Genomic DNA, 12,796 nt, shown 5'->3' with positions numbered 1-12,796 from the left:
CACATACCAACAAAGATGTTGTGTCCGCCGAGAACTAGAAAATAAATATTAAAAATTCTCTCTCCCCTCTCTCTCTCTCTCTCTCTCTCTCTCTCTCTCTCTCTCTCTCTCTCTCTCTCCCCTCACTCTCTCTTAAAAAAAAAAAAAAAAAAAGTTAAAGGAAGGAAAAGGGATGTGGGTAGCTGCTGATGAATACCATCAGGGCACCAAAGGACTTTTGAGGTCAGATAAATCACAGGTAAGATATAAAATTGGAGTGGAAACCTGATGAATAGATTTTGGATAAAGATAGAATATACAGACTCAAGTCAACAATCTGCTAAAATTGCTAGCATGTATTAGGCAAGTTCTCATAATTATGGACTCTCTAATTTGAAAGGAAATGTGGAAGCTATTATCCCTTCCACTCAATTCAGTAAGAAACTATTTTCTAACAAATTCTGTGCTTTGCTTAGGGAAGTGGGATGAGGATACTAAGATAAAAAAAACATAGACCCTGAACCTGAGTTGCTCAAAATGAAGTGGGAGTACATAAACACTGGCCATATAGCATAATGGACAAGAATGTATTGCCAAGTCAGTTTGAGGATTACTTGGTTACCACCACTTCCTAGATAAGTTATCTGGGCCTCTTGGTCTTAAGTAACTATTACTTACCGGTAAAATAGTACCTATCTCATAGGATCATTACGATTAAATTAGGTGGTTTGTATTGACTAAATTTTATATATACAGGTTTTACTTGAAATTTTAAGAAAGTACTGCTAGGCACAGTGGCTTACATCTGTAATCCCAGAGACTGGGGAAGCTGAGGAAGGAGGATTGCTAGTTTAAAGCTGGCCTCAGCAATTTAGCAAGTCCCTGAGCAATTTATGAGACCCTGTCTCAAAAAAGTATGGAGTTGTGGCTCAAGGACTAAGCATATCTGGTTTCAATCCCTGGTACCAAAAAAAAAAAAAAATGTTAAAAAAGTACTGAGGAGTGGATGTTGAAGCAGATTTCCTTAGTTGTCCCTTCCCTCAAATCCCAAGATTGAACACTGCCCCGCACCTCCCTAGCTGGGTTGAAGAGTCGCTGCATACGCGCAAAGGGAACACTGAGCCCGGTGCTGTGGGCGTGGTCGCCAGGGGGCGCTGTTAAATCGGGGCCGCACCTCCCGGTTCCCGAGGCGTGGATTGAGATGTAGGGACGGGCGCAAGCTCAGGCGCACGCGCACGCGCGTTGCGTGCCTGCCCCAGCAACATGGCGCCGGTGGAGCACGTTGTGGCGGACGCTGGGGCTTTCCTGCGGGACGCTGCCTTGCAGGTACGGGAGTTCCAGCCCCAAGGAGTGGGATCTCAGCTGGCAGCCCCTGAGGAAGTGCATGGAATCGGGAGGGGCGGGACTTGGAGCGGGCGAGCTGAGCTGGGTTGGTTTCCCCGCAGGACATCGGGAAAAACATCTACACCATCCGGGAGGTGGTCAGCGAGATTCGGGACAAGGCCACGCGCCGGCGGCTCGCCGTCCTGCCCTACGAGCTGCGGTTCAAACAGCCCTTCCCGGAGTATGTGCGGCTGGGTGAGTGCGTCTGCCCCAGCATCGTCCGCGAAGCCGGGGCCCTGAGTCCACAGGCGACTTGCTTGGGTGCGAGTTGCGTGCGGATCTGGTTGCTTTGTCAGAGTATTTGACTTGGCGACAGCACGTTCTAGACCTCTGTGAGAGAGGCTTCCCAGGCCCGAACTCAGCCAGGCCTTACCACTGCCTAGCTCTGTGCTGTCGGGTGTATCACTCAGACTGTGGGCCTCAACTGTAAAACGGGAATAATAGCACCTTCCAACCAGGTTGCTGTGGACGTTAAATGAGTAATTTGTCACTTGGCACCGTGTCCAGCACTTCGTAAGAATGCATTAAACTAATTTGGATTCTAAATAGAAGATGGCAGATGGTTTGCCTAGCATGGGTAAGGCCCTGAGTTCCATCTCCAACAAGCAAAAATTAAATAAATCGAAGAACACAGATCTCTCAGTCTTGTCCATTTCCTTAGGGTGATGGCTGTTATGGAGGTCAGCTTCAGCCCAGAGAAAGGAATGTTGCTAAGCCTTGCGTTAGATTTTTTAAAAACTAGTTATCCCTTGGCTTAATAATAAGCAGTGATACTCAAGAAAGGCTGTCTGTGGTTGGAAGTATTTTAGAGGTTTGGGAGGCTGCTCATAGAGATGCTAGCTACTCTGCTAGTTTGATTTCCCCCAGATTACTAGCTGTGGGATCTTTACAAAGTTACTTAATCTGAGAAAGTACTAATAGTACTTAGTAGGATCTGGTTGAGAATGAAATTAACATGTAAAGCTTTCAACATGGTATCTAGTACATAGTAAGTGGACAATAAATTGTAGTTGCTATTTATCTTTTTTAGAAAATGTTATCAATGTACTTGTTCTTTGTGTTGTTGTAGCAAAAGGTGTCTGTTACCAGAATATTTTATTGTGTTTTGTCAGTCTCAGTATACAGTAGTAATAGCTGGCATTTACTATGTATTGTGCATATTGTAATTATTTTTTTCAAAAAACTGGCTGTTTTTAAATATTTTTGTTTCATCAGATTATACATATGGTTGAATCAGCTTTCTACTCCTTTTTGAAATATGACTGTCCATTTTTTAAATGTAGATTATTATACTTAGAATCAAAGAATTTTATAGGTCGGGGAGAAGAGGGCTTACATAATGCTTACAAAGCTTCAGGCTGGGCACAGCAGTGCGTGCCTATAATCCTCGTGATTTGAGAGGCTGAGGCAGGAGGATCACAAGTTCCAAGGCCAGCCTCAGCAATGTAGACCCTATTTCAAAAAAATAAAGTGGTAGAGCACCCCTGGGTTGAATCCTCATTATCACAAACATAATGGTAATACCAAAGCTTCAAAGGAACTCTAATCATGGTCAAATATTATGCTGGCTTTCAATGAGTTTCTATTAACTTTCTTCTGTTCCTTCATCTGTGCTTGATAAGTATGTTATAGTAAACCTAACTGACCTAACTCTAGGTAGAGAATACAAATTTTTCACTCATAAGTAGAAATAGGTTAGAAAATGGATGAAAGTGTTGGCATTTTTATGTGATAGTGATTTTTCTGTTTTTCTTACACTTGTTTTGGTTACCCAAGGTTGTATTATTTTTCACCCTTAACAAATGTCAGTTTCTTATTTACAGTGACTGAATTTTCAAAGAAAACTGGAGACTATCCCAGCCTCTCTGCCACAGATATCCAAGTGCTGGCACTCACTTACCAGTTGGAAGCAGAATTTGTTGGGGTGTCTCATCTAAAACAAGAACCAGAAAAGGTAAATCAGGAGGGTTTGGGGTTTTATCACCGTTTTATTTTTTTGTTACTGTTGTTTATCATAGGAACTATCGTGTGTGTGTGTGTGTGTGTGTGTGTGTGTGTGTGTAGAGGGAATAGTGTAATGAACTTCGTGTTCTCATCATCTCCTCTGCAGTATCATCTCGTAGCTGTCCTGTTTTCATTTATACTGGGCCATTGCGCCAAGTATTTTGAACTCAGACATCACATGTTATTTTACTATTAGGTATTTCTTCGTATGTCTCTAGTATATGTACTCTTAAAAACATTAATAATCTTAGAGCCATCATTACATCCACACAACATGAATAGTAACCCTAACGCTGTCGACTATGCAATCATTAGAGTTTGTTTTGGTCTGGATTCACATAAGAGGGTTCATATGTCTGAGCATCTTGATCTATAGTTGATTGGAGAAGGTGATTAAATTTGGAAAATATGAAGAGTGAAACGCCTATTTTTTATTTAATGTTCGTTTATTTGTTTTAATAGACTTCTTTCTGGAAGTAAAAAAGGAGCACCGTGTACTTGCCATTTCTTTCAATCCTTCCTACCTTCAAAACTGTGGATTCTGTTGAGGTTGGTTAGGTTGAAGAGAGTGATGGCAGATTTATACTTGGGTCCCATTACCTCTTTCCAGGCCAGAGGATTGGGGAAACCAAATAATGAGCACTTTGGGGCACATTTGTACCTATTCAGAACTGTCCTTGCTTATTTTCAGCAGGTTTAGAGTTCTCCAATCCAGAGTCTAAAATCCTAGAATACATACTTTTGTGTTTCTACAACATTTTGGCAGGATGATGGTGAAGGGAATATTTTACTGGTTTTATATAAACTCTGATTTTCTGAACACAGTGTAGCTGGTTGGTAACTGTCAACCTCTGGTTTATTTTTTTTAATATATTTTTTCAAGCTGGGGATTGAACCCAGGGCCTTATCCATGCTGTGCTATGCAAGCATTCTACCACTGAGCTGCATTCCCAACCCCAACTGTGATTTCTAAAAGTCATCCTTTTCCACAGCATTTGGCAAAGAATTACATGTTCCATATCAAAACCTTTAAAGCAGCATATCCTTTAACTGAGCAATTCCACTCTAAGCCACTTATGTTAACTATTTTAACCAAATTGTACAGGTAATGATGTTTGTTACAGGTCTATGTATAATGGTCAAAAACAAGTGTCCAGGCTTGGTTGCACACACCCGTATTTGGGAGGCTGAGGAAAGAGGACCACAAGTTCACAGACCCTGTGTCAAAATAAATTTTTTAAAGGACTGGTTATGTAATTCAATGGGTAGAACACTTGCCTAGCATGCTCAAGATCTTGGGTGAGATCCCCAGTAATGCAAAAAAAAAAAAAAAAAGGTTCTGAAGTACTCATTTAGTGGTGTTAAGATCACTGAATATTGTTACCCCCCCCCCTTTTTTTTTTTTTTAATGTTTTCCCTTTTTGTTACTGGTCATTGAACCCAGAGATGCTTTTTAACACAGAGCTATGTCTCCAGCCCTATTTTAGCTTAATTTTGGGATAGGGTCTCACTAAGTTTCCAAGGCTAGCCTCAAACTTGCAATCTTCCCACTTAAGCCTCCCAAGTTGTTGGGATTACAGGCCTGTGCCACCACACCTGGCTAATGTTAGATATCTTTGATATTTATAACCAGGGGGAAATAATAGTGGGTTTTTCTGATTACCTCTTTTGGGCAGGGGGTACACATGCACCAGGGATTGAACCCAGAGACACTTAATCACTGATCACATCCCCAGCTCTTTTTCATACTTTATTAAGAGATACGGTCTAGCTGAGTTGCTGAGGTTGGCTTTGAACTTGTGATCCTCCTGCCTCAGCTTCCTGAGCCACAGAATTATAAGCGTGCGCCACCACACCCAGCTCTAATTACTTTTATTTTCTTTAATTTTTTTAAGGTTAAAGTGAGCTCCTCAATTCAGCATCCAGAAACTCCTCTGCACATTTCCGGTTTTCATCTGCCCTCCAAGGTAATTCCTTAGATGAGCCCTGTTCATCAGGCTTTTTGCTGCCACATGTACCAGCGCCACAGTCTGTTTATAGCAAATCAGAATTACCTGGGCTAACAGCATAGTTTGTCCAGCTCTGTGTAGTCTGACTTGTATGTCATGCAGTCACCTATAACTCCATTTTTACTTTTATTATTTTTTTAAAATATCAGCCTAAACCCCCACAAGAAAAGACAGATAGACACCCAGCTGATGAGCCTAAGAACCTAGAATTCAGTTCCTTCTTGTTCTGGAAGAACCCTCTGCCTAATATTGAACGTGAACTACAGGAGCTGCTGGTAAGGCCCTGACTTAAAATCTCTTTCTAGTGACAATGTAAATTCTCCTCACCGTTCCTGTGGGCTGGCAGTTTGTGAATTCTATTGATGTTTCAGATTGACAGAGAGGAGGAAGATGAGGAGGGAGTTGAAGAAAGGAAAGATGAAGACAGTGATGACGGGGGTGGGTGGATAACCCCCAGCAACATCAAGCAGATCCATCAAGAGCTGGAACAGTGTGATGTCCCGAAGGATGTGCGGGTTGGCTGTGTGACTGCAGACTTCGCCATGCAGGTGGGTAGGACGGTGGGCCTGTCACCAGCAGTGATCCTGTGGAGATTGGTGATGTGTACAGAGCTGCTTTTGTGTCCTGCTAATTTTCCTTGTTCTAGAAACTTCACCTGTGCTCTTTGGTAAATGCAAATTTTGCTTAGAGGCCACACAATCATAGTAATAAAATTTTTGTAGTGTGTTAAATTTTTTTAATATTTATTTTTTAGTTGTAGTTGGACACAATACCTTTATTTTTTTTATTTTTATGTGGTGCTGAGGATCGAACCTAGGGCCTTGCACATGCTAGATGAGCGCTGTATGGCTGAGCCACAACCCCAGTCCCAGTATGTTGAATTTTTAATATTTAAGTTTCACAGGGTGCTGGGGTTGTGGCTTAGTGGTAGATTGCTTGCCTAGTACATGTGAAGCCCTTGGTTTGATCCTCAGCACCACATAAAAAGATAAATCAAGGTATTGTGTCCATTTGAACTAAAAAGTATATTTAAATTCAAATACATTTAAAAAAAAAAAACAAGATTCACAGTCAGTTGATGCTTTCCTTTCAGTGTGTGTAGTTCTGGGCTCAGGTATGTGGAAAGATAACAGGGAGAATATTTTCCCCTGACAAAATAAACGTCTCTGTTGAGAGGATTGCTAGTGGTGAGTACGGGCTCCAGTGGTTGCAGCTAGAGAGAAACCTGGGTCCTCCTCTCTGTATCAAGGCATGCCAAGCTCACTTCCCTTAGCAAAAGCCACAGATCACAAGCCAAATCAGTGTATGCAGAGTTCACTTAACTAGTTACAAAGCCATTGTTAAAACTTATTTTCATTCTTCTTTAACTTGTTGCAGAATGTCCTGCTGCAGATGGGGCTGCATGTGCTGGCAGTGAACGGCATGCTGATCCGGGAGGCTCGGAGTTACATTTTGCGCTGTCATGGCTGTTTCAAGTAGGTAGCTGATAATCAGGGGCCAGGGCCCCTCTGTTGAACACTCTCTTCCTACCCCTACTACAGACTTCCTGAAAGAGAACCCTGTGTTGTAGGTCTTTTCCTTCCACTTCATCATTCCTATGTGGCCTGCGTTCCACTTCCACCAGTGAAGCCCTGGGACAGGTTGCCAGTGACCTCCCACCTTATCTTCAGTGACATTAGCATTAAGGATATGGGTTCCAGAACAAAGGACATTGATTCTCTAGAGATATGTACTGAAACATTTGTGGATGGACTGTCTAGGATTTGCTCTGAAATAATACACAAGTGGAAGGAGTGGGTAGGAGTAGAGATGAAATGAGATGAGTCATCAGTAGGTAGTTGATAAAGTTGTGAGAGGTACTTGGAGGTCATTTTGCTCTTCTGTTTGCTTCTATACCTGAAATTTTTCTATTAGATGGAGGAAACCAGAGTATGTGCGTTCACATCCAGATCCCTTCTATTACCTGTGTGATTTTCAAAAGTCGCTTCCCTTCTCTGCTTCAGATTCCTCTTAAATAAAATTGAAAGGGTTGTGAGGAACTAGGAAGGTAGATCATTTAAAGGATTTGGCAGGGTATTTGGCACGTATGAAGTGCTCCCTCTGGGTGAACTGTAGTTTATTGACTGCTCGTTTCTCTGCATTTCTCTCCAGGCTCCAATTGTCTTCCTGTGGTGGGACTAGTATTCTGTGGGCAGGGTTCTGGTTGAAGTAGAAGGGACTTAGCCTGGGCTAGCTTCTAGCCTTCCCATATCTGTGGCTGGAACTGGTCATTTTACAGATTGTATGTTGCAGAGGCCTGTGAGGGACAGTTCTGGAACATCAAGGTGTCTCTCACTGGGCCCCCAAAGCTGCCGCACTGGGGAGTAACCTGGTGTGACTTTGTTTCCCTGAGGCTTAAAAATAACCCTTCCCTGATGGCCCAGGGGTCCAGCTCACCACCATCCTATGCAGTTCTGTCAGGGACTTCATCAGCCCATGCTTCTTCTGAACGTTCCTTTAATTTTTCTGTCTCCTCGTACCTAAATGAACCACACTTTTCAGAGTAAAGCTGCTTACTTCGTAAGATCCCAATTTCGCCCATTGTCCTCTATACAAAAGCCCTTATTCCCCATATTTAGTGCTCGTTCTTAGAAATGCTTGGCAGTATTCTGCATACTTGTGAGATTAGTACAATGACTAGATGGTTTCTTACGTGGAATAATTAGTTCCTGCATCTGTGTAGAGGCATTGAGTTCACTCAGGAGACTGCAGATGAGGGAATTGGCTTCTCCAGCCAGTTTATACAGCCCTCATCAGACCATTAGGAGTTCGTGGGGAGCCCTGAGACAGATGCGGACTCCTGCCTAGCCTTTGACAATAGCAGTTTTTACTGTCCACGGTCCTCCTCAGGAGCTTGAGTGGAAAGGAAGAGGCCAGGCCTCAGGGTCTGCCTTCTGCACCCACACTCATCAACCACGCCGGGTTACACAGTGTTTCCTCTGCAATGCATTAAGAAGAAATTCTTGCTACCTCCTGAGTTAACGCCCAAACTGACATTTGGGGACAAGGTAGATAATATGCACTTTGAGAAAGGACAACTATGTCAAGAGCTGTCATTTTGCAGCCAGACTGCCTGGTTACTACCCATGTGATGTGACCTTCAGCAGGGTGCCTTAGCTTGCTTCAGTTTCCCTTTCTGTGAAATTGAGATAGTATGGACCTCATAGGATTATTTTGACGTTAAACTTGGAAAATAGAACCTCGCAACGTTTAGTAAAAGTTCGTTATTAATGTAACAGCATCCTGCTGGTTTTCTTGGTGACTTGCTCCTTGTGGCATTTGCCTTTTCCCTCTGAGGAAGACAGCAGCTTTTTACTTGTGTCTTCATTCAGGAGATCAGCGGCCTTTGTTTTTATAAAGACAAGAATAATGTGGTTCAGCTTTTTCTCCATTTAAAAGGCATGAACTCGCCTTGTGCTATGGGGTTGACTTTGCTACCTGTGCTGCCAGTACACAGCATGTCCTTTTGGGTCTCCCAGGACAACGTCTGATATGAGCCGAGTGTTCTGTGCACATTGTGGGAACAAGACGCTGAAGAAAGTGTCTGTGACGGTCAGTGACGACGGCACCCTGCACATGCACTTCTCCCGCAACCCCAAGGTGCTGAATCCTCGAGGCCTCCGGGTGAGTCACGTGTTCCTCATGCCACTAACACCAGAATCAGAATGACCAGAGGACAGAAGAAAAGCTGGTCCAGCCATGTCCAGGAGATACAGGCTTAAAAGTCTGTGGCATGGGTATCCAATAGGCAGTGTGCACCAGCCTCATGCGTTTCTTGAGGAGTTTGCAATCTAATGAGCAGTAAGCCAGTAACTCTGTGCACTGCGTGCTGAGGGGCCCCATGTCGGAGGGCCTCTGGGATACAGAGGAGGCTGGTACAAGAGTTCGGGGATGGGCACAATCTACAGAAGCCCCATAAAGCAGTAAGGAAGGGAACAGTGAAGGCCCTGCATGGAAGAGAGGCCAGGGCTGGACACAGCAGCCTCAGATTTGTTGCAAGGAAATCTAGAGAGGTGAATGAAGAGATGGGGAACACAAGAGTGAAAGTCACCTGACACCAGTTTCCCCCAAGCAGCAAATGTGCCAGTAGTACCTGAGGAGAACATTTTAACTTTGTTTTGAGGTAATTTTAGATTTATAGGCAAGTTGAAAAGCTGAACACAGAAATGTACATTTTTGATAACTATACTGTAACACAGTATATAAAATCAGTCTTTGTTTTAAGGGCAAAAGATCATTATGTGTATACACTCTAATAGTTCAGAAAAAAATAGACATATTTAGAAAGAGGATGATAGAGCAGATACAGTTAAAGATTAACACAGACATCCAGGTAAAGGGAGAGTATTAATTCTCTGCACTATTTTGCAACTTTAAATTTGCAGTATGGAGGGCTGGGGATAGAGCTCAGTTGGTAGAGTGCTTGCCTCACATGCACAAGGCCCTGGGTTCAAATCCCCAGCACCACCCCCCCAAAAAAATAGAGTATGGGTATTAAACCTGGGGGTGTTCTACCACTGAGCTACAACCTCAGCCCTTCTTTTATTTTTAGTTTGTGACAGGGTTTCATTAAGTTGCCCAAACTGGCCTGAAACCTATGATCCTCCTGCCTCAGCCTCTGGAATAGCTGGAATTAAGGTGTTACCATGACTCCTCGCATTTGAGTCCCTTTTAAACTGGAGTAATATCTCAATCTTTCATCCTTCATGACCTTGACATTCCCCTCTCTTGGATTTGTCTGATATTCCTCATCATTTCAGGCTATATGCATGTTGGTCAGGAATACCCCCAAAGTGATAATATTGTGTTCTCAGTGCATTATAGCAGAGGTTACATTAGTTGCATAGTTACTGGTGATATTAACTTTAATCACTTGGTTAAGGTAGTTTCTAATAGCTACATTGTAAAATTATTTTTAATTACAGTGGCATACACATGTAATCCCCGTGGCACAAGAGGCTAAGACAGGAGGATCACAAAGTTTAAGGCCAGTCTCAGTAACTCAGTGAGACCCTAAGCAACTTAATGAAACCCTGCGTCACAATAAAAAATATATATATAAAGAATTGGGAACTCAGCTCAGTGGTAAAGCAATCCTTGGTTTAATCCCCACTACTAAAAAGAAAATTATTATTTTTTTTTTTTTTTAAAGAGAGTGAGAGAGGGGAGAGAGAGAGAGAATTTTTAATATTTATTTTTTTTAGTTCTCAGCGGACACAACATCTTTGTTGGTATGTGGTGCTGAGGATCGAACCCGGGCCGCACACATGCCAGGCGAGCGCGCTACCGCTTGAGCCACATCCCCAGCCCCAGAAAATTATTTCTAATTAATAATTTATCTGTGGGAACATACTCTACTTAAAGGTGCCTAAATCATTTATTTCAGTGATGATTGCCAAATGGTGATTTTTTTTTTATTTGTTTTAATTAGTTACACATGACAGTACAGTGATCTTGACATCATATATTTGAATCAAATGGGGTATAATTACTCCTTTTTCTGAGTGTACAGGTTGCTGAATCACATTGGTCGTACAGTCACGTATATACATACAGAAGTATTAGCGTCTATTTTATTCTGCTGTCCTTCCTATCCCACTTCTTTCTTTTTTTAGTTGTAGATGGACATAATACCTTTAATTTCTTCATTTTTACGTGGTGCTGAGGATCGAACCCAGTGCCTCACACCTGCTAGGCAAGCGCTCTACCACCGAGCCACAGCCCCAGTCCCAAATGGCGATTTTCTAATTCCATCAACTCTTCTCTGTTTATTATTGGTGTTTTACTCATAAAGAGGAACTTATACTTCTATTCCATTTATGAGTATGGTCCTGTGAATTTGGTCTACAGGCTGTGATCCTACTATAGTCATCATTTTGAGGCTCAAATTGTTTCATGTTTGGTCACTGAGAGCCCCTTCAAGCTGCCTTCTGTGTCCTTTTGACATGCCCCAATTATTCTTTGAACAGGTTCTCACTTTCTGGTATAGCAAGTTGTTCCCAGGCTCTCCTTTTTTTTTTTTTTTAAGTTTTTAAAAAATTTTTTTAATATCTTTATTTATTTATTTATTTTTTATGTGGTGCTGAGGATTGAAGCCAAGCCCTCGTAAGTTCACTAGGCGAGTGCTCTACCACTGAGCCACAATTACAGCCCGGCTCTGCTCCTTTTTACAGAGAATGATTTTTAGCAGCAAAGATCTGGGCCAGGGTACATTCAATGTCAACCCCACATCACAGAGTGCATCCTAGCCCCGCCCAACCATGTTCAGAATGATACCCGTTAGCACCATTTCCCATCACTGTTGAGTTATTTGCGTGGCCCTAGAATACACACTGCCATTTCAGAGCTGCTCATGCACACTTCCTATTGTGAGAGTGGTACACAGAGTCTATACACGTGTGACTGGCTCCCTCTTTTGACAACCTTCCCTCCTCTTTCTTGCAGTACTCACTTCCCATGCCCAAAGGGGGCAAATATGCCATCAACCCCCACCTGACTGAGGATCAGCGCTTCCCTCAGCTGCGACTCTCCCGCAAGGCCAGGCAGAAGACCGATGTGTTTGCCCCTGACTACATAGCAGGGGTCTCTCCCTTTGCAGAGAATGACATCTCCAGCCGCTCAGCTACCCTGCAGCTCCGGGACAGCACTTTGGGAGCTGGGCGAAGACGATTAAATCCCAATGCCTCTAGAAAGAAGTTTGTGAAGAAAAGGTGAAGTGTGAGCTTTTGCAGGCAGACTCCATCACAGTCACTGAGGAGTTCTGGTGTCTTATTCCCCCAACTGTGTTGTTCCTAGAACCATCTGGGTGGAAATGACAGGCCGAGCTTCGCGGTGCTGCTACATGACTCCCAGTGTTATGTGGGGTTTATGGCAGGACTGAGCCACCCTTTGTTTCAGAGCATCCAGAGCTGGAACTTCTGCTTTGTCAACGGAAATTTGATGAGAACAGAAAGAGTGATGCCCTGGAGCAAATTTTAAACCTTCAACAGAAGGAATTTCCAAATGGTAATATTTTTCTAATAAACATGGTTGCAAGCTTCTATGCAGTGAACCAGGTTCTTGCATCTTAGGGAATGTGAAGGCTTAACAAGCTGTATGTGCAAGGATTAAGAGTCTAAATTTATCTTTCTGCCAAAAATTATAATAAATATTGCATAGGAAAACTGAGCCCTGACTTTTTTTTTTTTTAACCTCAATTTGAAAAATTTTAGTTATTAAAAAAGTTTGGTATAGTGAACTCACACAGCCTTTCACCCGATTCACACTTCTTTAACATCTTGTCCCACTCGCTCTCTTTCAGCCTATGACTCCTAGGAAAAGGATGGTCTTTTACCCAAGTATCTCTCACTTATCAAAATCAAGATATTTAATATTGGTAAATT

The 12,796-nt window shown here is 42.7% G+C and overlaps 1 protein-coding gene across 2 annotated transcripts; it reads left to right on the top strand.

Moving 5' to 3' along the window:
* The first annotated feature begins 1,183 nt into the window (after positions 1 to 1,183).
* NOB1 (NIN1 (RPN12) binding protein 1 homolog) lies at positions 1,184 to 12,581 on the top strand. Of its 2 annotated transcripts, none has more exons than XM_081275530.1 (9): positions 1,184 to 1,305; positions 1,425 to 1,557; positions 3,237 to 3,316; positions 5,262 to 5,333; positions 5,525 to 5,650; positions 5,747 to 5,923; positions 6,753 to 6,850; positions 8,894 to 9,038; positions 11,859 to 12,581. In XM_081275530.1, exons 1-9 carry the CDS (start codon positions 1,243 to 1,245, stop codon positions 12,126 to 12,128), a joined length of 1,164 nt encoding a protein of 387 aa, XP_081131656.1. In that variant the 5' UTR covers positions 1,184 to 1,242; the 3' UTR covers positions 12,129 to 12,581. The 2 variants fall into 2 exon arrangements, with proteins under 2 accessions (XP_081131656.1, XP_081131655.1); XM_081275529.1 differs by having other exon boundaries at positions 3,186 to 3,316.
* The last annotated feature ends 215 nt before the right edge of the window (positions 12,582 to 12,796 follow it).

This window comes from Spermophilus citellus (assembly GCF_964194105.1).
Source record: "Spermophilus citellus genome assembly, chromosome: 18".
NCBI classification, from domain to species: Eukaryota; Metazoa; Chordata; class Mammalia; order Rodentia; family Sciuridae; genus Spermophilus; species Spermophilus citellus.
Note: the sequence above shows the minus strand (reverse complement) of the source record. Positions and strands in the feature narration are given on the sequence as shown.